General features: G+C 40.6%; 1 protein-coding gene across 4 annotated transcripts in view; it reads right to left on the reverse strand.

Moving 5' to 3' along the window:
- Positions 1 to 27508, reverse strand: part of FAT3 (FAT atypical cadherin 3) — a 555551-nt gene that overhangs the window by 125636 nt on the left and 402407 nt on the right. For all 4 annotated transcript variants that reach the window (XM_019530348.1, XM_019530346.1, XM_019530345.1 and 1 more), the window contains exons 7-9: positions 17923 to 18062; positions 3070 to 3345; positions 1185 to 1395 (exon numbers count right to left, since the gene is read on the reverse strand). In XM_019530348.1, the coding sequence (XP_019385893.1) occupies positions 1185 to 1395; positions 3070 to 3345; positions 17923 to 18062 (627 nt within the window). The remainder of the gene's footprint in view (positions 1 to 1184; positions 1396 to 3069; positions 3346 to 17922; positions 18063 to 27508) is intronic.

A 27508-nucleotide genomic window follows, 5' to 3' on the forward strand; every position in this document is an offset into this window, starting at 1 on the left:
TTAGATATCAGGAGGCGCTACTTCACGGTCAGGGCGGCTAGGATCTGGAACCAACTTCCAAGAGAAGTGATGCTGGCTCCTACCCCTGGGGGTCTTTAAGAGGAGGCTAGATGTACACGTTACTGGGGTTGTTTGACCCCAGTGCTCTTTCCTGCCATGGCAGGGGGTCGGACTAGATGATCTACTCAGGCCCCTTCCAACCCTAGAAACTATGAAACTATAAACAGTGTTTACTTTCGTTTCCTGCCGCAGTACCTGAGGCCTCAGAAAATGGCTTGGCGGGCTGTATGGCGGCCCGCAGGCCATATGTTTGACAAGCCTGCTCTACATAATGCTGTTTGTCTGGCTTAAGGAAGCACTTTTTAATTATTCACAGAGCCACATGTTGTGAGACAAGAAAGAAAAACAAATTAGACAAAAGTCGCTGCCACCTGTTTTATCTTAGACTTTGACACCAGCTCTGTCTCTAGATGACAAGTTAGTTGAGACCATGCTAGAATTGCTTCGACTCTTGCCTGACTAATCACAAATGAAGATGCCCACAGGAGAAACAATGTGGAGAAAGCTGTTAGACAGTCAGGATAGTTTAGTGAATCGGTCGCTGATCTGAGAACTGGATTCTATTCCCAGCCCTGCGTCTATCCTGGGACTTCCACCAACATCAAAAAGTTTTCAAAAGTGCTTCCCCACCTCCCCCAAACACACACAACTGACACTGCTTTGCCAGAAAATTTTCTGAAGTAGCCCTGGCCTTAGATGCCATGCTTCTCTGATTTAAAACATTCAACAAAGATGCCATTACCAACTGTAGCATTGTTAGGCTGTGAGGATGCCTGTCTACTGTCTACTCAAATGAAGCCAGTAAAAAATAATAGCCATCATATGGTACTGACTTCCAGGAACTAAATTCTGTGGTAGATGTGAACTAATAAGCTAGAAATAAAAGCCCCAGCAGCCATTTAATTAGTATGAAGTCAGCTGTTTCTAAATGGTCCCCATGCAGTAGTTTAAATGTTAAAAACAGCAGACACAACTTCATAATTCCTTGTACATTCTCATCAGGGGAAGCATAGACCCAAAGATTCCTAATGTTACTCTGCCTCCACATTAGAGCCAAAATAATCTGTCTTTACAGTCTGGAACATTCATCATGTTACAGCCTTTTTAAGTCCCCATTATCTAACCTGCTTCAATGGTGTAGATAAGCTCTGCATTTTCTCCTTTGTCTTTGTCCAAGGCAGTGACCTGCAGAACTGCAGATCCAATAGCTGCAGATTCAAACATGGAGGCTTCATACAAAGGACTGGTAAAATATGGACTGTGATCATTCGAATCTTCCACATTTATGATAACTCTGGCCAGGTTTCTCCTATATGGGAACTCCTGATCCCGAACCTACAGAAAAAAATGGAAAAGAAATGTCTCGATAATGTTTTATTTGCACTTAATTAATAGAAATAATAAGAGTTCTGGCAATATGTTCAATGATGCCCAATAAAAAGAATTTTCTTTTCCTACCTTAAAGAACTTACAAATTAAAAGACAGGAATCCAGAAGAGATGGGACACAGTAAGAATTCACAGAAGGGGAAGGGCTTAGAGGTTTCTTCCTTATAAGAGGGGTTTGCCATTCATATAAAATAGTGTATAGTGCCTTACATTCAAAATGTGAATTTTGAAACCAGTGAAAAATATTTCTGTCACGTCTTATTTGATGTTTGGTCTTATGCTGTGCTAAAGGCTCTCTCTGACTTCTGACAAACACCATATATTTTGTATTTGTCATGCCCTTTGCTGCCAATACAGAATGGGAACAAATCATCACAACATATGTTGTATGCAAGCCTACCCAGAATGACCAGGTATGTATCTATCTAATCATGTGTGTAAATACCCAGGGTATGCCTACAAGTGTATGTTGAGTTTTGAATTAGCAAATATGTACGTACAGTTTTGAAGACCATGGAGGCGGTGACCACTTCCAACTTATGTTGGCATTCATAGAAGTTAAAGCTCTTGCCATGCTAGATGTGGCCTTTGAATGCTCTCATGCTCAGGCTGATAATGCCAGTGCTGGTTGCAGGAAATTGTTGCCATATGGCATAATAAGATGATCCTACACCATTTTATTTTTCTTCAAAAAAGTACACAAAACCACTGCATCCTGTGGAAGCCAAGCATGCAGTGCCACCTTTATCTTCCCTTCTCTCTGAAATTCCTCCTGCTCCTGTCATTTTCTACATACCAAAAGACTGCCATCTTGCATTGTGCATTCAAGCCCCTCACCCCCTTGAACTCCGCCTCTCTGAAAGTGAGAAGCCCAGTAGCAATGTGAGGCAAAGGCTGCTTATGCCCAAAGCTATCCCTGCATCTAACATGTCATATGGTAGTGCTTCAAAGGGCTTGTCCTGTAGGGTTCTCAGGTGGTTAAGGGAAATGAGTAGATTATAGTGTTTGAACTAATTGAGATTTTTTTTATTAACCTTCACTTCATAATATGCAACCTTCACTTCAAAGCAAAGCAACTTTTGCTCTGTAATTTAGGCACGTTGCACACACAAACCAATAATTAATTTTTCCCCCTCATGCTCAATGTTAGGAAATGCAGCTGAAAGCTGCTTTTATAGGAATATCTCCTGCTCAGAAATAAGCTTATATTAGTAAACTAAAAAAATCAGAATGGTGTGCTTCCAAGGCTACAGTTTTGTGTAGGCAAGAAAGTGATTTATTTTCTTCTGCATGCCTTCTCAAATAACTTTCAGTTTTTCTTCAGAAATTCTGAAAATTAGCTTGAATGAAAGGACCAGATGTAAAAAGATTATAATATTTTCTGCTCCCTCTCCCTCAGAATGGCAAGGCATTTTACATTACATACAATGCATTCATAATAAGACTCATAAAGCCTAACTCCAAAAATGTAAAGTAAATGCATCTCAGCAGTGCAGGAAAGATTAGATTAATAATTGCTTACCACAGTGAAAGCCCTCTGCTTATACAAATAGTAAAGTGTATGTGCACCTGAAACAAAAGCAACTGTAATCTGAGCACCAAGGAAGCATTCCAGTCTTACCATTACATTAAGGATGTGCTTATCTTGAGCTTCATGGTCTAATCTCTCGGCAGTGTAGAGTACCCCTGTGCTGGGGTCGATTCTGAATTTCCTCACGCTGATGGAGTCAATACTGCTATGAATAGTATAGCTCAACTTATGTTTCTCATCTCTGTCTATAGCTTCAATTTGCAGTATCTCAGTATCAGGAAGTATGTCCTCCGAAATTGTGACATCATAACTCGGGTGAGGGAATTCTGGGCCATTATCATTATTATCCAATACCTTGATAAGGACCTACGGTTAATAAAAGACAAGTAAATAGAGCAACAGTTGCTGACTATTACTGAAGTCTAGTCAGTTTACTCACGGGGCTCCTGCAGAAGTACAATTTATATCAAAGAACTTTACATTATATTATTTATATTACATACTAGGGATAAATGGATAGAAAAGCATCACTTAATGTTAAATCGTTCCCTTTGCAATCAAATGAAATAGCCAGTCTGTTCTTTGAAAAGAAAACTACTCTATAAAATCTATGTAGACAACATGGGTTAAAGGGTCTACAGAAGAGGCTCTTGATACTTGGTTCCTAGCAATAACCAAAATTACTTAACATATTACATGTTTGAATCACTCTTGAGACATTAAGTGTGAGGGTTAATAGTTGTGTATTCATTCCAGAGGGTTTTTTTTTTTGCTTTTCCATACAATCAAGGCCACAACACTGAATATTTTCATGCTGTTTAAATCCGTTCTCCTACCAGCGTGAATGCTTATAGTATTCTGGGCCTCACAAATTACACTGTGGTATACTATCTGTACAGTACATTTGCATTGAGACATATCAGTGGTGCATTCTGAAAATGATGCTCTTTTACAATTGTGTGAAAAGTGATCATTTTGAGACAGAAAAAAAGATGACGACAAATGTCCTGATGACAATTCAAGGCTACCAAGATTTAAGCAGGTTAAGTCAGAGCATGTTTCCAAGGGCACTGAGAACCAAGAAGCCTTATGTAGAAATACACATCTTTTTATTATGAATAATTCACTTGCAATTCTGCCCCTGCCTTGGCTGTGATGATGTTGTCAAGCTTTATTGCAATGCCTTTGTACTGCTTGAAAAGCTGAAAAGTCACTGAACTATTCTCCTAAAATCTCTTAAAGCTTGGCTACATTAGCTGAAAAACTTTTAGTTCTGGATGGGCAGCTGATGTGCTGCTGAGATTGCTGGTAATTACACTGATGGTAACATCTCACCTTGTCGTCTCACCTTTTCAATTGTATACATCTGCTGTCGCTCCTCATAGACTTTTAGATTGTAAACTTTTAGGGATGGGGTCTATATATTTGTCTGTGTACTTCCTAAAACAGGGATGTCAAACTTACCCCATCTCCCAGGCTGACTCCAGACTTTGGAGTTACTTGCAGGCTAGATCAAGACGTGATGGCTGGTGTGAGTGGCAACAAGAGCAGTTATTGCACCCACTGCACCGACAGTCATGCCCAACAGGGCTTCATGGCCTAGATTTAGGCAGCTAGTCCCATGCCTGAATTTCCAGCTCCAGACACCATAAATTGGACACCCGTGTCCTCGAACTATCCCTGATTAGCACTTAGAGGGGCCCCCTGCTACAAATGATTAATAATCATCATCACTGAGCTTTCAGAATTTCACCATGATATATTCACAAATGTATGCAAATTTAATCTGGTTGTGTGTTTATCACCAGCAGAAAGATCAACATCCATAGGAAAAGTTTGATTGAAATCCTGTTATGTGCTATCAATTACTTCTAGTTATATCATGACAGGAGACCCCCTTCAGGATGCCAAGGAAAAATTTGTCCAACCCTGAAATGCACAAAGTAAGTGAAGCCGACTGTTCTTGGTGCTCAGGGAGGAGGAGGAGGAAGAGTCCCTGCTGCAAATCGTGTATATGGAACTCTACAGAATTTTTACCAAAAGAAGTAGAGACCATCAATATATATACACCACCAGACCAGGAGGATGTGGTAGATGAGGCTTTCTTCAAACAACTAGCTGAATTTTCCCAATCACAAGTCCTGGTTCTCATGGGGGACTTCAGCCACCCTGACATCTGCTGGAGGGCAATACAGCAGTGTGCAGGCAATCCAGGAAGTTTTTGGAGGACGTTGAGGACAACGTCCTGGTGTTGAAGAGGCCAACTAGCTGCCAGGCTCTTCTTAACCTGCTGCTAACACAGGGAAATAGTGGGAAAAGTAAAAGTGGATGGCAATTTGGGCAGCAGAGACCACAAGATAACTGATTTCAGGATCCTGAGGAAAGGAAGGAAGGAGAGCAGCAGAGTAAGGACCCTGGGCTTCAGAAAAGCAGACATCGGTTCCCTTAGGGAACTGATGGGAATCCCAGGGTAGGTCAGTCTGAGGAGGAAAGGAGGCCAGGAAAACTGATTGTATTTTAAAAAACTTCACTGAAGGCACAGGAATGAACCATTCCAATGTGCAGAAACACTAACAAGTATGGCAGAAGACCAGCTTGTCTTGGCAGGAAACTCTTCAGTGAGCTACAACCCAAAAAGGAAGCTTACAAAAAGTGGAAACTTGGACAAATAACTAGGGAGGAGCATAAGAGTATTGCTTGGGCATGCAGGAATTAAATCAGGAAGGCCAAAGTGCAATAGAAGTTGCAGATAGTAAAGGATGTAAAGGGAAACAAAAAGGTTTTCTACAAGTATGTCAGCAACACGAGGAAGATCAGGGAAAATGTGGGTCCCTTACTGAATGGGGGAGGCAACCTAGTGACAGGTGATGTGGAAAAGCCTGAAGTGCTCAATGCCTTTTTTACCTCAGTCCTCACGGCGAGGTCAGCAACCGGACTACAGCATCTGGTAGTAGAATCTGAAGAGGAGGTAGGTAGTCGATAGTGGTGAAAGAACAGGGTACAGACTATTTAGAAAAGCTAGACACTTACAAGTCCATGGGTCTGGATGCAATGCATCCAAGAGTGCTGAGAAAGTTGGCCTATGTGATTGCAAAGTCACCAGTCATTATCTTTGAAGACTCGCGGCAGTTGGGGGAGATCCCAGACAACTGGAAAAGGGCAAATATAGTGCCCATCTTTGAGAAAGACAAAAAAGAGGATTCTGGGAACTACCAACTGGTCGGCCTCACTTCAGTCTCTGGAAAGATTATGGAGCAGGTACTCAAAGAGTCCTTTTCTAAGCACTTGGAGAAGGAGGTGACTAGAAATAGTCAGCATGGATTCACCAAGGGCAAGTCATACCTGACCAATGCCTTCTGTGATGAGATGACTGCCTTCAAGGGTGTGGGGAAAGCAGTGCATGCGATATTCCTTGAATTTAGCAAGGATTTTGATAGTTTCCCCCAACTTTCTTCCAAGCAAGCTAAGGAAGTATGGGCTGGATAAATAGACTGTAAGGTGGACAGAAAAGTGGCTGGATCAGACTTAAGTGGTAGTAATCAATGGCTCGATGCTACCTGGCAGCTGTGGAGTGCCCCAGAAGTCAGTCAAGGGGCTGGTTTTGTTTAATAACTTCGTCAACGATCTGGAAGATGGCATAGAGTGCACCCTCAGCAAGTCTGCAGATGACACCGAGGTGGGGGGAGCAGCAAATATGCTAGAGGGTAGGGCTAGGGTTCAGAGAGACCTTGATAAATTGGAGGATTGGACCAGAAGAAATCTCCTGAGGTTCAATAAGGACAAGTGCAAAATCCTGCACTTAGGACAGAACAGGCTGTGAACCAACTGGCTAAGCAGCAGCTCTGCAGAAAGGGACCTGGGAGTTATAGAGGACAAGAAGCTGAATATGAGCTGTGGACCCTTTTATGAACATCCAACACTTTTTGTGGCTGATGGCACACTGGGCTACAGTAGTAGGAGTGGTGCCAGCAGACTGAGGGGAGTGATTATTCCCCTCTAGTTGGCACTGGTGAAGCCACGTCTGGAGTCCTGTGTCCAGCTCTGGGCCCCCACTACAAAAAGAATGTCAACAAATTGGAGAGAGTTCAGCGGATGGCAACAAAAATGGTTTAGGGATGGGGCACATGACTTATGAGGACAGGCTGAGGGAACTGGGCTTATTTAGTCTCAAGAAAAGAAGACTGAGGAGGGATTTAACAGCAATCTTCAAGTACCTGAAGGAGGGCTCCAAGGAGGATGGAGCTGGACTGTTTTCAGTGGTGGCAGATGACAGAACAAGGAGCAGTGGTCTGAAGTTGCAGCAGGGGAAGTTTACATTGGATATTGGGAACAACGTTCTCACTAGGAGGGTGGTGAAGCACCAGAACAGGCTACCCAGAGGGTTGTGGAATCTCCATCCCTGCAGGTTTTTAAGACCAGACTAGACAAAGCCTTGGATGGGACGATATCATTGGGGATGGTCCGACTTTGAGCAGGAGGTTGGAGTACATGACCTTCTGAGGTCCCTTTGAACACTAATTTTCTATGAGTCTACGAATATATATCCTGCAAGGGGGAAGCCATTATTTTAAAAAACAAATGAGAAAAACAAAGCAAAAAACAGTCCGCAAGCTGATAGCTGCCCATACTAAATAGACTAATCTATCATGAAAAGGTTATGGAAATACATGATGGCTAACTCAGAACCTGGCTAAGAGATGTCAGTATAAAATTATAAACTTGTTTGTTTGGTGAATTTCCCAATTTTCCAGAATACCCCTTCTTACATTGGGAAGTGCCTCGATCTGGCTCTGGTTGTTTATTAGGCAAGAACAGTTTATTTCAAAGCTGGATCTAGCCCAATCCACCCACACTTTTTTGCTTTAATGGAGGAAAAAAATTAGTTATACTTTTATGACAGTATTGTTCAAGCAGATGTTGGCCTCAGAGGGATATGAAACCTTAGACATTTGGAAGCCTTTGCTGAGTGCTTTACCAGAAAGAGCATGAGCAATGGCAAACTCCAGTTGCAATGAACCAGCCTGGGAACTGCCTAAAAGACAGTTATAATGAAAAGCCCTGAAAGTCAAAACTGTTCTAAGTGGCTCGGGATTTTAACTGTACATTTGGGAAAGTTTCCTTGTTGGCAGTTTATGGAGTTCTGAGGAAGGAAGGCAGATTAGTATGTACTCTAGTGAGAGAGACACAGTAGTATGATCTGGGAGACAGCGGGGCGGTGGGGAAACAAAGGTGATTCGATCTGCAATACTGATGACAAATATCCCTTGCTTATTGCAGGTTTTTGTTGTCTGTATATATTCATACTGCTAAGCAGCATGATACTTACCCAACTGAAAAAAAAAAAATCTTAAACCCCCTCTCCCCCGCAGTCCAAACCACCATGTGTAATATTGTAAAGGATTTTGGATGAGGTAATATAAAGCAAAAAGTCTGGGGTGAAAATTTAAGATTTTAATGCTGCCCAAGAGAGCACTACGGAGTAATCTGATCGAGAATTTGCCCCTTTGTTAACACATAGAGGAGACACACTGGAGCAATCTGAATGTGGGAGAACATGATCTCCAGCATTTAGTGCTTAATAAGAAAGTAATTCAAATAAACCATTCTCTAACAGCCACAGCACTCTTCACCCTTGACAGATCCCACTCTAATGCAGCACAATTATTTTTTGCTGTACTGTTAATATAGACTGCTATGGAAAGAGATTTCTTTTACTCTTCATTTAATTAGTGGACAAAAGCTTTGTCATACATCATTTATTATAGACATTCTAATTGATTTTTTTCAGAACATTAAAGAAAGCTGGATTGAAATACTAAATGTGGTAGATTATGTAGATATTATTAGAGCACTGCCTGGTATTTTTTTTCCTTCAAATTCTAATGTGTGTTAACTCAGTCCACACTCACTACTGAACACAATAGCATGCAAATGTAGGGACTCACTGGAAGATGGCTTAATGATACTGCATTACTTGCTATCGTGGTAACATCTGCCACCAACAACATTGAATAAAACCATAGAAATAGTGTGGCCTACTTCCCAGTAGATGCTTTATGGAAGGGGTTTGTGATTCTATTAGGCCAAGCAGGATATACAGGGTAGGCTTGAGTGGCTGCGATATCACTGTAAACCAGAGCTGTGCCCAGAGCTTCATTCACTACAACTCAATGTGCAGCCACCGGCCTTTGATCTGAGATCGCATTAGATTGCAGCCGCTAAGTAGGGCTAAGCTGGACTGATAACAGAGGGACCAAAATGAAAACCAAGATGTTAGAGGAAATGATAGTGGTGATTCATTTGTGCCCTTCTTCCTTTTCCTCTGCACCTCAGCCAGTAATGCATAAATGTCCCTGCTTGCTCTTAGGGAAACTAATGATGTTTAAGGTGCTTCTTTGGGACAAAAAAAGACATAAATCTGAGCCCCTCGTTGGTGGTAGACATCAAATACCCCAGGGAATATTGCACTTAAAATTGTCTGGGGGATTCAAGATTAAGTTGTTTGGCATTTTTTTAAATTTCAATCCTGATCAGTTATTTAACCATCACCATTTTCTTCTCCTAGCATTTTAGTGACGTGTAAAGTGATCTGTGATGCAAACACTTATAATTTATTAAATACTAACCAATTGCCCGTCATGAATGACCGAGTACTTCAGGGAGTGTTGACATGCCCCACCCCTCCGCTCACCTGTCGAGGCCGGCGTTGTAAACAGTCCCTCCGCCGCTGTCGCCTCCTCCTCCAGCCCCTGGCATGGCGGCTCCCTCCCCACCACCTGCCTCCCCTCCTCCCACGGAGCAGCAGGGCTTCCCTCCGCCCGAGGATGTGGTGTTGGCTCCTCCTTCCTCCCCACCTGCCCCTGCCTCCTCCCGCGGAGCAGCAGGGCTCCTGCCCCCCTGCCTAAGGTGGCAGTGGCTCCCTCCCCGAGGAGGCAGAGGCACCACAGCCAATTGCTGCTGGCTGTCTTGGCAGCGCATGCGCAGTTGCCCAAAAGCGTTACAGACAGACAGATACACAGATGGGCTAAGCCCTTTACTATATTAGAATTTGGCATTTCTATGGCACCTTCCACGTAGAGATCCTAAAGTGCTTTGTAAAGACTAATGATGGAACAGGAAACCTTCAACCTTATTATTGTTTTGGTATTTTTTTTAATGAAAAAAGAGAGAAAAGTTGAGGTCCTGTTATCTGACGCTCAGAATCCCTGCAGGTTTTTTAGCCTCAACATCAGAGGTTCTGTGCTATTTAAAATGGTGATTTCTTCTCTCCTTTTGGGTAAAAGTGCTGCTAGGAAAAATGGTGTGAAGGGGGAGAACTGAGTATGAACCAAGTGCTGTCGAATCAGAAAAAAATAGAGAAAAGCTGAGAGAGGATAAATGACTTATCCAAGATCACACAAAGAGTGTGTCATAGCTAGGAAGACAGCTCACAGCCCTGACTTCTCAAATCTATTTCTGAGTCATTTACTCAATTAGCCCTGCCGCCTTAAATTGCCTCCTTACCAAGCAGCGGACTTCCTGCTGTGCAGGATGAATTCTGTAGAATAAGAATGAGTTCCACTAAAATAAAATAAAGGAAAAAATCTGTCAATAAAGGATGAATATTAAAGCAACATGAGAACCATATACACACAGCACCTGATGCTACAAACAAATACATGAGTTCAGTTAAATGAGCTAAATTCAATTATGGTGCTCATGTGAGTCGAGATACTCAAATTCACAAGTGTTTGCTGGAATCTGCCCAAATTTCAAGAATGAAATCTTAGTCCCATTGGCAAAATTCTTATTGACTTCAGAGGGGCCAGGATTTCACCCATGAAGCCTACAACCTTAATTATTCTGCAGTAAAGAAAGTCTCTCTAAAAAAAATGAGTATTATTGAATAGAACTGGATCCAAGTTGACAGCACATACATTTCAAAGCTTTCTGTCACTCTCCTTGCCCCCAAACACAACAAAAATGAACCTTCTTACATACATACTATTCATTAGTGTTACTTCATGGATCAAGGAAAGCTTTTTATCAGAAAAACAATCACTGACATAATTTATGATACGCGTTTAAAATAACACATATATTTCAGCTGTGGTGCCTCAGTATTATTTTCAATTTGGGAAAAGGTAATTACTAATGCTGTGAGAGAAGGGTTATGCTATCCCCAAACCTTTCATTTAAAGGGAGAGTCAGATTCTAAAAGTCTACTGTGGCATCTCCACAGAGACAACTTAAAAAAAAAAAAGTTTAATACATTTGTTCTGTTAAGCAGTGATGGACTCAGGGATGGGATTGCAGGATTGCTCTTCATTGAGGACTATGCAAATTTACCAACTAAAACACTTTTCACATGCAGACATTATCTGCAACACTTTTTCTTCCCTCATAAAGCAATACTTCCAGCACAGCAATACTTCCCAGATATCCTTGAAAGCTCATATCTTTTCCAATATACAGTAGGGTCCAGAAAAGCTTGCCCATTTCTTTTCCCATTGTGCAATGCCTAATTTATAGTCCAAATGAGCGTCCTGCTATAAAAGGTTTCCTTCTCCCTACTCACTTCCTATTTCCCACAGTTAAAGCAAATTTCAAATAAAAGATCTTGTAGGCCTCCAAGATTATAAATTAGGCAAAGCAACATTCACCAAAGACTTTGTATTCAAAAATAGGAAGTGAAAGGCTTAGAGAAATACAATCAAATCAAAGCAGAACAAAACCTGACGCAGGAAGTTGTTTCAAAGCCATTTTTAATGTTGCCCGTCACAAATGTATTTAAGTAAAAACTGGATGGATGCCAGGATCTGCTTTACAGACATTTAAGGCTGGAAGAATCCTTTTGACTAATTGCTTGGTTAGGGCACTGTGTTGTACTACAACCTATTAAGTGCTTGAATTGCTTAAACTTGGCTTACTCTTTTGTATAGATTTTGAAAATCTACTTTGATTGAATATTGCTTTCAAGAGTGTTACCACACAGGTTTATTTGCTACATCCTGAAAAGTCTCTTTCCTCCCTCACCAACTTTCCATATACAATTTATCCATCCTCCTCAATGGCCAGTCACACCTCAACATGCCTCTGCTTTAGGCTAAAATGAAAATAAGACATCACAAAGTCTCTACTCCAAAGACAAGACAGCACTAGAGTTGTGGAATGAGGCAAGAAAGGTTGAAAACAGTGCTGCTTCTACTTTTGAGGATCTACCCCACTCAGAAAAGTAAAAATTCAGTCAACAAAAAACACATCCTCACCTTAGTTGTATACACTATTCAGAGGCCTTGCTTTCTAGGGGACTGATTCATACGGGAACAGCTGTTGTCACAACCCATGGTGGGTACCAACCACTCGAACTGAAGGTGCCAAAGCACCAGACAAGAGTGATCCTATCTCAAAGAGGGGGCTGGACTACATGACATATGGAAGGCCCTTTCAGACCTATTTTTCTCTCATTCTAGCTAGGACTTCAGTGAAGGCTGCTGTTTGTTTAACAACTGGCAACCAAGCAAAGGACCAAGAAGCATTTAGAAAATGTTTCTAATTAGAGCATGTATGCACAGCAGTCTTGATTGAAATTGCATATAACTTTTGTGGAAGACTACAGGTACGTAAAAATGGATCTCTGTAGTACTGCAAGTCAGACATTCACAAACCATGAAATATGACCTCCAAAATGAGATTTTTTTTTTTTTTTTTTTTACAAGTTAGAAGTTTTGAAGCTTCCAGGATTCATATTGTCTAGCTTTTCCTCTGACACCACAAAAACTAAAATCTCTCCTTTATAATAACATAAAAGAAGTAAGTTTTGCTGTAATATTATAACTCCAGAACCTGGGGCTCCAAGAGACACGATCCAATGATGCAAGACTTACATAAGCTGAAAGTACAAGACTATCAATGCTGCAGATAAGACCTTAATGTTTCCCATCTTTATTTGTCCCTTTCTAGGTATTTTAACAGAGATAAATAGCTGTTAGTAAGTACTCCAAATAAAGAGATATTAATTCTAAAACATAAATGGACTTCAGGATCTTAAAGAGTTGTTCTAGACATAAAGGATAGATTTGCTACCCTATATATCTGACTAGTGGTTATGCAGTCCCTGGTGTTACTTAATCAAGAAGGGTTAACACTGGGGAGAAAGTCAGAGAACTGGTACCATTAAATCAATTTCCTGCCAAAAAGAGCCCTTTTCTCTGTTCAAGTTGAGGACAATATATGCTTCATCATCAAGAATAAATCTTATGTCCTGTCGCTAGAGTAGAGTCCAAGGGTCAGAGCACAAGAATGGCTTCATGGTTTCATTGTGGTGTGAAGACAGAAGAAGCCTCCCAAGGACTAATGACCAGGCCAACACCTGCAAGAATACCATTTTTCATGAATTCAGAGATGGCATACAACTTCAGTCTCTTGTAAATTATCACATGGCCCTGAGCAATGATGAATTAAGCTGAGAAAAACAAAAAACCTCCATTGGCTTATTTCTGGCTGAACTTTCACCAGAAGTTAATCAATCTGACAGGTACCTCCAAACTTACACACCAATAATAAATCAAATGAATCAACATTCCTTCCACCTTCCCTCATCATCTCATGTGCTTGGATAATAGCAAGACCACATTGAGAGAGATCTCTACTGGCATAAAACATGGCTAGCTGCTGTTGGGCTGAAGGGGTAACATGATGAATGGGGACAGCAGATTAACACCAGTGCTGCCTTTACAAGGTCTCCATAATAAGTTTTCAACCTGGGATTTCCCACCCCTAGCCCCAATTTTAGGTGGAAAATGTTAGGGTCATATGACTCTTAAATTCTTTCTTGCATCCCCATCAAAAGTAATCTAGAACATAAAACACACGTAAACTTTAAATCACGGTGGGATTTTCCATACGGCAGTGTATAGGCAAGAGGTGAAGGAAATCTGTAAAAATTCTATACAAGTGCAGGAATACCACTGAAGAAAGAAAAGCATCTATACGGTTTTCACACCTGAACATACCACTGATTTTTTGTGCTGCCTTCCACCACCTCTAAGTAATGAGCAAAATGTCCAAAGTATATAAAGGAAAAAACAAGTGCAATGGAATAAAAAGAAATAAGGTTCCATTTGGCATGATGAAGATCAACCGTGCTGTCGAAAATCAAAGTGTGTTGGAGGTTTTTATTTTTCAGATTAAGAGATCAGATTCATAGATAATCTACTACTTTTTCTGGAATATCTTTTTTCAAGTAAAACTAAAAATGTAGGCGCTGCTATGACTATAAGACAACATTTGCATTATGCAAATACAGGAACTCAGAACGAGGTCACTGAGGGGTTTTAGTGACAATCTGAATGACACATTTTTGATTAACCTATGGGCTTTATTATTTTAAGTAAACAAAAGTGAGTAATGACAGCTCTCTGAATGTCTTCTTTTTAGCATTTTATATTGTAAAATTTTAACTTTGTAATCAGATCAAATACCTAAATAACCTCATGTGTAAGAATGTGGGTATATATGGAACACTATTTTGTATTACCATATTCTAAATGCTCATCACGGAGATCCTTACACATACAGAGAAAAACAATCTTTATTAATTCCTGTTTTCATAAGTGAAAACAAGAACTAATGAGCATGTTGATTATGTTTAAATCACCTGAAATTATATTTATACCTTAAATACCCTCTTTCCCCTTCATTCCCACACCAGACACTTCACAGGCCTTTAACTGAGTCAAGGAATTGCTCACAGACCTATTTGACACATGAAAAACAGTGGCACAGAAAAAATGAGCTGAAGGCCACACAGAAAAACTGTCACAGAGCAGGAACTTAATCAAGGTCACCCAGAGATTAGTACTCCAACCACTAAACCAAACTTCCTGTTGAATCATAGAGTGAAGTGGACAGCAACTACAAGTGCTATTCATTGGTCATAAAGTACATGTCTAATTGTTGACAATTTTGTGCTACTTTGGTTATTTATCAGGCACTTTTACAATGAACCGTTTATTTAATATAAAAATTGAATCCCAGGCCCTGTATTAACAATCACAAGAGGTACTTAATATGATCAAGTCTGGCCTTGGGAGATTATGGATACATTCAGGGTTGGGGGAAAGTGCTGACCAATTTACATTAAAATATACATTCTCCAAATGGTAACTACAAGCTTATATCAAATGCTTCTGTTTAACTGGCACAGAAACCTTGAGGTAATTCATAAAATACAGAATGGAAGTACTTCAATTGAGATGAGTTATTTACACAGCTCATAATTTATGAAGATGTGAAACAAGGATCACAGTAGCAATCAGGATCAAGTTCCTATAAGTTATTTGGACCCCACAACATGATTAAAAAGTGACCTGAAAAAGTGGGGAGTAAAGTATTTCTGTCTTTTAGTAATATACTTAATCTGTAATAATATATGTAAATATATATTATATACAGTAATGTACAATAATATATACTACTACACTTACTTTAATAAGTAGATTTGGTCTTGCTGTCATCCAGAAGTAACCTTATTGTTATAAAGACATGCCTGGCTTTCTTTAGAATGCAAGGACTTTTCCACTTGTTTTTAAAAGTTCCTATTCTGTTCTTAAATTAGAAATGTAGGTCTGGTTAATCATGAAAGGCTTTGAAAACTGGCACACTGGTAAGATTATTAAATCATTAAGTAACAAGTACATGAAACATGATTAACTTGAGAGTGGAAATGATTTTTAACTTAGTGTGCTTAAAATTCTCTTTCTGTTTTGTTAACAACTGTTTAACTCAAGCATGAGAGAGAAAATGTCTTTCCTACGAATTTAACACCCACATTAAAAAAAAAAAGGCTGAAAATGCTTCCAAACTAGAAAAATCCTCAAAGGCTGAGAAAATGCCTTACAGTGAGAGACTTGAAGAGCTCAATCTGTTTATCTTATCAAACAGAAGATTGAGAAGAGATCTGATTACAGTGTATAAGTACCTTCCTGGGGAGAAGAGCTCTTTAATCTGGCAGAGAAAAGCTTAACAGGAACCAATGGCTGAAAGCTGAAGCCAGACAAGTTAAAATTAAAAATAAGGCATTACGCTTTAACAGAGAAGTGATTAGCTACTGGAACCAAGTGCCAAATGGAATGGTGGATTCTTCTCTCCTTGTCTTCCTAACAAAACCAGATGCCATCTTAGAAGATATTGGCCCAGCAGAAGTTATGTGTTCATCAAATACAAGTTACTGGGTCAATTCAGGAGTCAGCTAGGGTTCATTGGGCATGTCTACATGAGACATTTTACTCCACAGTAGACTAATATACTGCACCGTAAAGCATCACCATCTACATGTACACGCCATATACTGCACAGTAAATTAGTCTACTGTGCAGTTAGCTACTACCTGTAAATACAGGTGCGTATGTGTAGATGCTGACCCGGAGCAAATTTGCTCCCAGTTAGCCGCAATGCCAGCGGGCTACAGGGGTGGGGAACTCCCACAGTCCTGGTGCTACTAAACTGAGTGGTGCCAGGATGGAGTAGATCTCGGCCCCCCACTGTCCCAGTGCTACTTGGCTCCCAGTTCCCCACAGGAGCTGGGAGCCAAGCAGTGTCAAGCCTGGGGAGCTCTCTGCTTCCCCACCCAGCCGAGTGCTGGCTGGGAGCTGTCCTATTTGTGGGGCAGCTCTCAGCCAGTCTCTGCCTGGGTGGGGAAATCCTCAAGCAGCCTGGGGCTGGCTGGAGAAATCCTTGAGCAACTGGGGGCTGCTCAGGAGCTGTGACACTTCTGGGACACCCCTCCCAATGTGCAAAGGAAAAGGAGACAGTTGTTGTTGTAACTGGTAGAGCTGTCCTGGCCCTGTGCCCATCAGGACCAGCCCCATGTTGCTGACCAGCCCCCAGGCTAGCACCCTGGGGGACCCTGGAGCACCCCTGGCAGCTGCAGGGGGGCAGAGCAGGGTAGGAGGCCTGTTCTGGCTGCTCCGGTTGGGAGAAAACTTGCTCCCAACAGGGAGCACATGTAGATGTGCTCCCAGGGAAGGCCTACTATACAGTATTTTACTGTACAGCATTGACAACATTTTACAGCATTAACAGCAACAGCACATGTCGACATGGTCACTAAGTTTCCACAAGAGCCTGGGTTGCATGGGAGGTCAAATGAGCAAATAGCTGGCCTTTAATTTATCACCCTGAGCATGCGTCCATATCTGTTCACCCAATTCAAATCAGCTATTTCTGATATCCATGAGGTAAAAAAATGGAAGGGTAAAAACTGAAGAAAAAAAATCCTTTCAAGGGCATCTTTTTAAAAGAATATAAAAGCAAATACTGTCACAAACCTAATTTTTCATTTCCTCTGCAGGTCACCTTTACTCTGAATTAAAAATCGAATATGAGGCTGTATACAGGCTCTTTGCATTCTTGTGTGATGGATTCTTGCTCATTTTAATCACAAAATTATCTATTTTGTCTCCTCTCTTGCTGTTGAAAGTAATTTTAATCAGAAAAAAAGAACTTGAGAACTGTGGTTCTAGGAAGTCACTGACATTAAAAGAAGGATCACAGAAGCATTTTAAGTTTCCTGCCTGAATAATTTTGGATGGGTCTTTGCTCCACATATTCCTTGACACTTTGTGCCTTAGCAAGTGAGAATGGCACATGCAAAAGCCACAGTAATTTGCAGTAATATCCCCAAGCACTACAGAATCACCACTGTAAGATAAAGCCCTTTGGAACATTACATTATAATGCAAATCTTTCTGCTGTTGACAAAGCCTAGCTCCAATCTGATATGAACTCTTTCAGTCCCAGGATGGGAACTTCTAGTAGTTATGCAAACAGCTGGGAAATTGCTTAAAACTCATACCCCAAAATCCCAAATTATTTAACTAGTGATAATACACTTAGTCTTTTAAAAGTGAATACATTCCATGATCAAATGAAAAACTTGCAGATAAACAATTAGATTTCTACCTGAGTTGTTGCAATGTTTGTTCCATCGGTGACCTCCACAGTCATGTTATATATTGACCTCTGCTCTGCATCCAAGGGCTTTGCAATGACAATAGTGCCCACTCCCTTCTCTGCGTCGAAAGAACTATCGAAATTCCCTCCTGATCATTGCACAAAAATACAATTGAATTAGCCATCTCTAGAAACCCACCACTAAAAACATGCTAAAAGTGGGTGTATCTATTTACTGACAACCATCTTTTATGGCCTTATGCACACACAGTGCACAGAATGATACTTCTTTGTTCTATCCTAATTTATATTTCAAAGTACAGTTTGTACATGGGAAAACAGATGTCATTAAAATACACTGCAAAAAATATTCAGCAATATATTTAAGTGAGGCATAATTGAGTCTATAAAAAGATTTAAATGGCTATAAACCCACAAGACTTATCCCCTTGTAATTTCTGTAATGAACAAACACATTTTTTGGGCATAAAAATAATTTTAAGGGTTTTCAATCCTGCAAATGTTATTTGTGTGAAACTCCAATTAATGTCAGTGGGTGCTAAGTCTAAAGGCTGGGCTTTTAAAAAGAGTATTACTATAAATTTGCAAAATGCAAATAGAGGAGCGTTACATTAATTTCAAGGACACGGGTAAATAACTGGTAGTAAAGGTCAAATTAGTCTTTCAGAAATAACTTTGACAGGATAAGCTGTTTTTCTTTCTTTAAAAAAACACACCCCCCAACAAGCCCACACATCAGAATAACTCTTGCTCTGCATTTTAAATCAGACTTGTTCTGAAACTAATATGATCTTGTCCTGCCAAACTAAATTCCATGCAGCAGTGCAAATAATATTCCAGTATCTCACAAAGAAAGAAAAAATAGCTTCAAAAAAGTATGGGAAAGCCATAAAAAACTTGACAGTACAGGGTTACAAAAACCATTCAGCCAAATTTGATAGGTTAGAACTGCTGATGGTGCTCCAAAGTAGAAATGTTGCTGTATTTTTTCCCATTCACTCCAGCATAAAGTGGAGTTTATTATGATTCCAGCTGCGAGATTTTTTTTTTGGAGGACTGGGACAGGGAGAAGGAAGAATAAAAGAGGGCTGGGGAATAGAACTCGTAAGCTATTTTAATTAACTATCAATACAATTGCATGAGCTCTATTCTCTAAGGGCCCAATCCAGCGAAATTCAGACTATCTTTGAGTCCCATTGATTTTAATGGCATTCTAAAACCTGTCAAGCCCTCTTGAGATCAGCCTAGCCCTCTTGAGATCAGTTCCAGAAGTGAAAAATTTCACTCCACTGATTAATTTCTTTCTTGCTCCATACTGTTATTGAATGTCTGCTATGTTATTGTAAAACTCTTACCTCTTTTTATATTTGTTGGGAGGAGGTGATGGGAGGAAAAGGGTTTCTAATTTTTTCTGTAATACTTGTATCTTATTATGTTGATCAATTGACCACAATTACCTTTCATAAATAGTCACTTATTTAATGAAGGGAGAAAGATTTCAGAAATATTGTTCACTGAATTTAGAAACGTGGGGGAATACTGTACGTGAACAGAGTGGACACCTTAAACTACCTGTGCCAGGAACTGGCAAGGCAAACATCACTCTACGCCAAATTTCCTAGAATGGAGAAAGCGGTACCTTATTTCACCTTGGGCACAAGCTATTCCCATAACGGTGTATATGGGAGAAGACAGGACTGCACCCCTACCTGCCCTAGCTGCACATAGGATCAGAGTTTGTAGCTATGCAAAGGGTGCAATCAGTTAACTCCCTCTTCTCATTGGGCTGGTCCATAGGAATCATAGCTCCCGCAATGAGCCAATCACTGAGTTACATCTATTACCCAGTGTCATCAATCACTGAAAAACTAACATTTGATCAGCTGTGATTTACAATCAATGAAAGCACTGCTTACTCTCCACCCCTCCTTCTGAACTGCCAAACCACTACTGTTGTATACACTTAACAATATAACATTGTTCGGGAAGATAACTGTCCTTGGCTTTTAATCAAAATTATGGACATATCAAGGTACTTGAAATTGCTATGAGATTATATGTTTAGGGTATCTTTTACATTAACCTAAAAGAGAAAAATGTTATATCCCCATTACTGTGTTTAATTGAATTGCTTAGGAAGTACTGTACCATGAAAATCAACTGAAAAAAGACTCCTTTTGAAGAAGAGAGTTTGTAGATTCTTGCAAGGAATTTTGTGCCGAAATAAAGCTAGCCTTGGGACAGCATGCATTTTACGAAGAGAATGTTTTATACTGATAACCACGAGAAATAAAATGAAAGATAATACTCCAAGATACTTAATAACCATCATAATGAGCAATCAAAAATTATATGCTATCTGCATATACTTCCAAGGAAACCCTGTCTTTAAAACTTCCAAGAAGTTATAACTTAAGATATAACTTACAAGTTAAAACTTCTAAAAAATTTCAAAGCCTTGGGTGGGATGATCTAGTTGGGGACAGTCCTGCTTTGAGCAGAGGGGTGGACTAGATGACCTCCTGAGGTCCCTTCCAACCCCAATTTTCTATGAGTCTATGATAATGGAAAGATTAACAACAGAGGTATTTAAATGCCCTTTTCTTTCTGATTCTATACTGTTTGGGATGGAGACAATACAGACTCTTGAATGATATATCTCCAATAATAACCACTTCTACAATAACCTTCATCCCCACTTCCCTAAAACTAAGAGAGTTGTTTGATTGATTAAATAGATTCTTCTTTAGCCCTATCATCATGGTATCTATGCACTTTCCACCCATCTCTCTTTCCACTATGACTAACCAACAAATGCGTTTATTTTTATGAAGTATTGTTTTGTATTAAAAAAATATGTTCCTGGCTCAAAAATGGGCCTGATTTTGTCCTAAGGTTCATGATCATTCTGAACTCTGCTAAAAGCAAGGTCTAGATTCATGGGTAGATTGTATCTGTCATGCTGTACTGGACAGCTGTAGGCAATGGAAAAATCAGTCACTTGATCTCACTTTTGGAAGTGACCTCTTATCCAGCCTGTGACATTTGAACTGTGTTTCTCTTTCAGAAGTTAACCAGAGGCAGATCAGATTTGTCTAAAAGAGTTCTGGGGCTAGGTCATACCCCACCCACTGGCCCCTGTCAACACTTCCAAAGATGAACTGGAGGATAAAATTAGGAAAAAAACATTTAGCAGCCTATACAAATGTATTATATGCATATATGCAGGGAGCAGAAAGTGGCCAGAAAAGAACCACCAAAAGGAATTCTGCTGGATGAGAAAAATTTAGGGCTGGATGTCTCCCAAAGGAAAACATAACAAGTTTTCTTTCTGGAAACTGTCCTGTCCCAAAGTCCATGAGCAATACAGAAATAATACCATGTTCACTTGCATACAAACCTGACTTTTCCCCATAAATTGAAAACTTGGGTGCCTGTTAAAGCTAAGAAGCTGATTCCTGTGTTGGAATGGAAGCATGGGGATGCCTGAATGGCTGCTGGGGGCTCTGCTTTCAGGACAGGTGGGGTTCAGTCATCAGTGGCCACGTCTACATGAGCAATCATCGGTGGGCGCATCTACACGAGATGCCACCTCACCGTAGTTATGAGCTAGTGACATAGCTACCTCACAAAGGTTTTAGAAATTCTATTTGCTAATGTGATTGCAATCACATTACAAACAGAGTACACTGCATGAAAACATAAGCTCTGACACTTCGGAAAAATTAAGTTATGGAAGATAGGCTTGGAATGGGCTGGGTGGCATGCTGCCCTGGGGTATAACTTGGTGAACTATGAGAGACTTGGATACGCCCATATTTAAATGCTATTGGGTAAGTTTACACAGTACTTTCCAAACTAACATACAGATCAGGAATGTGGAAAATATTCATGAAGTTAAGTACTTCCTTCGCACCTCAGAGGAGTGCCGCAGTTTATTTAGGACTTTTTTCTTTAAAGCCAAGAGGCAAACAGAGAGGATATGGGAACAGGCCCAGGTACAGAAGACCCTGTGTGCTGGAGGACAGAGAAGAGGCTTGTCAAAATTTTATGAGCTCTATGTAGTACAGGCTTCTTCATCAACATGCTGTGGTGAATATGAAGGCTCCTTGAAGAATACAGTGATGGAGGAGATATAGGAAAGTTAATATAGGACATATGTAAACCTGACTGTTCACAGAGATGTGTTTCTGCCTGGTTACAGGGGATTCTTAACTACATATTTTGATGGAATATAAATGGATCCAACTGATAGCGGTTTACTTCTTTAGGGACGCACCTTGGCTTTTAAGGGCCACTCTGGGATGAGTATCTGTTGAGGGTTTAGCCCATTTGTTCTGAGTGGATTAAGAAATGATTAAGGAGTCCTTTTTTTCCCCTCCCAAGTGGAACATCCATTTCTCTTTCCGGAGAGGATCTTTTAGGTCACCAGATACTTGCCTTAAGATTTTAATCTAAAACAGATACACATGGCTCTCTAGAAGGAATTATACCAGATAAAATATGATCACCAAACCATACCACTATATGCTGGTGCAAAGGGCAGTCAAACGGAGAGGGTCCTGTCTTGCTACAAGAGATGATTTTCAGAGGTGAACAACTAAGCCTGACATGGGCAGAGTCCAAGAGTTTTTGGGTACTTTGGACTTTATCAAGATGGAGGGAGCTCTTTGGCTCCCCCCCGCCACCATAACGTTCTCTTTCTATGATGGAACTTTTAATTTGCTGCTGAGATGGAGAAATGGCTTCCCTCTTTTGGGACAGTCTTTTCTTAATTGGTCCTATTTTGGGGGCTTGACTATGGAAGGCGGGAGGAGATGAGCCCTCTTGTACTAATATTTTGTTAGCATGAATTTTAATTTAATATTGGATTCCTGTAAGAGACAGGGCCTTACTCTGAGAGGAAAAGGAGTGTCATTTGGGACACCAAACTCCAGAAGACCATATTTGTCTTACACCGGGAGGGATTTTGTTTACTTCTGCCCCAACATGCAACATGTGCTAAGATGGATAAAATGGGATGACTGAATGATTGTGCTGTCTGCATTGTCCCTGGCAGAGAATCTGGTACAAAGATGGAAAGGAACCCAAGGATATATTAAATCTGAAATGCCACTGGTATTTTCAGGAAGAAAAATACAACCCAAATTTCCAACCTTTGCAGTTTTGACAGACATGAAGTAAACTTAGGCTAACAACAATGTATCAAGGACTCTGAATTCAATTGCAGTATTCAGTTAAGCATAACATATTTTAGAAATATTAGTAACACAACATGCAAAGAAAGACTTTCATATATCACTTAGCCTGATAGGACAAGGCAGACATTGGAGAGTTACTTTGAATTTCAACAAACTGGTCAGTTGAAAACTAAGAACATCTTTACACGTGCTCCAGGGTGTGGGGAGGAGGCACTTAAATTAGAGCAGCTATCAGGAACCACTCTAATTAAAGTGCCCTCAGGGTCACATGTATTCAGTGTCCCATACTTCAAAACAGCACTGGGCATGCTTTAACTAAAGCTAGTTGAACAAGCTTTAGCCAAAAGCACCTCCGTCACCATTTTGAAGCTCACGGATGCTGAATACACATGATGCAGTCACTCCTGGAGTGTGCTTATTAGCACGCTCCAGCAGCCTTGATTAATTGAGTCTGCTCTGATGTGTTAATTGGCATGCATTGAGCAGATGTCCAGCACATGTACAGGTGCCCTAAGTGCCTTGAATTTGCTGCTAAAAAGGTGAGAATGGGGCAGAAAAAGGAAAGGAAAAAAATCAGGAAATATTTCACACAGTTCTCATAGTACATAGTTCAAAGAAGGCTAATGAATCATGTTTTTGGCGCTGCATGAGAACTGGTAAAATATAATTTATACAGGAATTTTATTAGTAGTAGTGGATCCTGAAATGACTGCAATTTAAGCACCTCAGGTAGGAAAGTCCTGCTCTATTATTAAAAGTTGGATGTTCCTTTAAAGGCCTAAAAGGGGATAGAATGAAAGGAGAGAGGGAGACTTATTGAGTGTCAGAGAAACGCTGTGCAACATGCTACTCAAGCGACAATTAGCACCATGCAGCATAGCTAAGGTGGTCAAAGTAATTATTATATTACCCCGCCACCAATGCAAAGGGGAAAAAGAGAAAGAGACAGTGGGAGGGCTCAGTTTACAGGGGAGGAACATAAAACCTTCACTGGCTTTTATGCCACTAAAAATGAGTTTCTTATCAAACATTGCTTAAATTTAACAAAACCTGAAGAACACGTGTTCTTGTGTGCATGGCCTTCACAATGCAGTGCTGTGGGATCTCGGAGAGCTGAGAGGCATACTGAATGCATGCTGAAAACAGAAAGCAGGTTGACATTTCAACCATTATTGATCCCTATGTCCCAAATAGGAGTCAGCCGTCTATGTGAAGTGGTAAATTCCAAACACAAGACCGAATAGCAAGTGGATATCAGGAAAAAAAATAAAATCAAAGAGCAGAACCCATTCTACCTGGATATTCTGGTTCTCATTTATTTTACAAAGCTAGTAAGTGTAAAAGGTTAAAACCCCAGGCTCTGAATCAAATCATGCCTTTGTGTAAGCCTGCAGGGCTTTGGCTGAGTTCACTGTGAGATGTGCACGGAGATTCAAGAGTAAAGATTTCTGACTAAGGAAAGGTCACTGCTGCCTTTCAGTGTTGCTCACAAAATGGCAGCCTTGGCTCAACAATCCCAAATGGCTTCCCATATAATCATCTCTACATCTTAAATGGTGTTTTTCATCACTAAATCTCAAATTACTTTACCATGGATGTATCTCTGCTTTATACAGGGAAACCAAGGCCTGGAAAAGTGAAGCAATATTGTAATGGGGACAGATTAAAGGCAAACAACATAATCTTAATTTAAAATATTTGCATTATAAATCTCTTCCAGGAAGATTCCATCTTCTTGTTTTGTGATTATACAGAACCTAGCACAATGGCATCCAGGCCCATGACTGATGCAATGGTAGTGATGAGGAGGATGCCAGTGATAGGTATTGATAACTGCAATGCACTGAGTGTCTCAGAGGTGCTGATGACCCTGAATTCTGATTAATTCCTATGGAATTTGGGTTCTCAAAACCTCATGGAATGGCTCATCATTTTGAATCATCAGATCCCAAAGGCTGTATGGAAAATGAAGGCCTTTTTTTTTAAAAAGTAAAGCCGAATATTATAAGTGTTTGAACTCTTTTTGCTGGAAATGCCATATTAAATTGCAAACTAAGGGATCTAATTACATGGCAGTCTTCCATCACCCTATCTTTGGGAGACAAACATGTTAAGTATTATTATAAGGAATTGTTAGAATGCAAGTAATTATAACAACGCATAAATGTAGCTGAAGAGCAGTGGCCTTCTCTCAGAAATAGAGCTGAGAGTATTTTAATATGATTACTGGAATTTGCCGAGGAAAAGACTAAAAGGTGTGAAGGGCAGAGAAGTCCATCAAAAGGTTCTAGTAAAAAAAGGGACAATAACCTGATCGGGAGGGTTCTTTCCCTGGGAGAAAAGTTAGGGTTAGTGAACCAGAGGAAGGAAATGTAAACATGTAGCTAATAAACCATATGTAGCATGCTGAAACAATTCAGGGAATGAAAGGGAGGATGTTTATCGTCTTCTCAAGGGGCTAGAAGAAAACCACGAGCATGCTGATAGCATAAGGTTTATTTCTAATGTGGTTAGCACCTCAGAAAGCCTACCACAAATATAAAGAAAAATCATAGCTGTTTCCCTCCCTGATCTGCACAAATTGGCACTAAAAGACAGAGGAAAATGACTCTGAAGGAACATTTCTCTTGTGGGTTTCTTGCTTTCTTGCTTGGCTAGACCTCATTTAAGCTCCAAGGTTCTGCCTCTTGTAATGTAGTGATCCCATACATCACAGATGCATTCTCCTCAGTCAGCTCTGGGCCACAACTTTTTGTTTCTGTGGTCTTTTATTTAGCACCTACATCCTACTTGCTGGACCAATCTGCTCAGTTATGCCACTCAAAGTGGCTCCCACAAGACGGCTGTAGCATTAGCAATGCCAATGGAAGATCCATGTGGAAGGACTCAAGGACCCTCAAGGGAGACTTCTTCCATCAGTGCCTCAATGAAAAACTGGCAAATTCTAATCAATAACCAAGTTGAAACAATGTTGGCAGTGACTGCAGTGCCTTCAAGTCCAGTCTCATAAGCACCTGTAAAGAGACACTTGGATTCTCTACCAGGAAACTTCAGGACTGGTTTGATGAGAATAACCGGGACATCCAAAAGCTGATCAACTGCAAGCACAAGACCTTTTGTGCCTCGCAGAATGACATCAACTCCATTCAAAAGAAACTGAGTCTCTAGCAAGCCAAGGCAGAGGTCCAGAGGAGGACCTGTGATATGAAGGGGAGAAGATAAAGTGAAGAAGATTAACTATCTCACTGACATCCGTGATATGCATGGGTTTTTCAGTGCCACCAAAGCCATCTATTATGATCAGGCCCTTTGAGACATAAGGATAAAGAAAACCTGATCAAGGGAAGGGGAGCCATTAATGCTCCTTAGGTGGAGTACTTTGAAGATGTTCTCAAACAAGACTCTGTTGTTGATGACAGTGTTCTCAATTTCACCCAGCAACACCCAGTCAGAGACAATCTCAGGATCCCTCTAACCCTTGACGAGGTGAAGAAAGCCATCAAGCAGATGACAAATGACATGACCCCTAGAGTAGATGAAATCCCTGCTAAAATCTTCAAGCAGCAGGGCAGGGAGATCACATCACAACTCCATGCCCTCATCTTAAGGATTTGGAATGATAAGGAAATCCCAGATGACCTCAGGGATGCCATGATAGTGACAATCTTCAAGAAAGGAGACAAATCCAACTGTGCAAATTATAGAAGGATTGCCTTGCTGTCCACCAGAGGAAAGTTCATTGTGAACACTACCAGGAGTGACTAGAAATAACGGTCACAAGGTAGCAGAGGGTAGATTCAGACTAGACATCAGGAGGCGCCACTTTACTGTTAGGGCGGCTAGGATCTGGAACCAACTTCCAAGTGAAGTGGTGCTGGCTCCTACCCTGGGGGTCTTTAAGACAAGGCTGGATGAACACCTTGCTGGGGTCATTTGACACCAGTACTCTTCCCTGCCATGGCGGGGGGTCAGACTTGATGATCTGCTCAGGTCCCTTCCGACCCTACTAACTATGAAACTATGAGAACCCTCCTGAACCATCTTGCCAAAGAACTTCTCCCCAAACATCAGTGTGGGTTTAGGGCATCAGGAAGTACATCTGATGTGATCTTCACTGCTTGTCAGCTGCAGGAACATGCTGGGAACACCACAGATATAAACCTCGCTACACAACCTTTAGTCTCACAAAAGCCTTCAACTCTGTCAACCAGGAAGTGCTGTGGAGGATCCTTCTGAAGCATGGATGCCCACCAAAATTCATCACCATTATTTGCATGCTTCATGATGGTATGTGAATAACAGTTCTAAGTAACAGATCTATTACGGATTCCTTTAAGGTTAAGATAGGAGTTAAGCAAAGCTGCATCATGGCT

This window comes from Crocodylus porosus, unplaced genomic scaffold (assembly GCF_001723895.1).
Source record: "Crocodylus porosus isolate Cpor-Errol unplaced genomic scaffold, CroPor_comp1, whole genome shotgun sequence".
In the NCBI taxonomy this organism is placed as follows: domain Eukaryota; kingdom Metazoa; phylum Chordata; order Crocodylia; family Crocodylidae; genus Crocodylus; species Crocodylus porosus.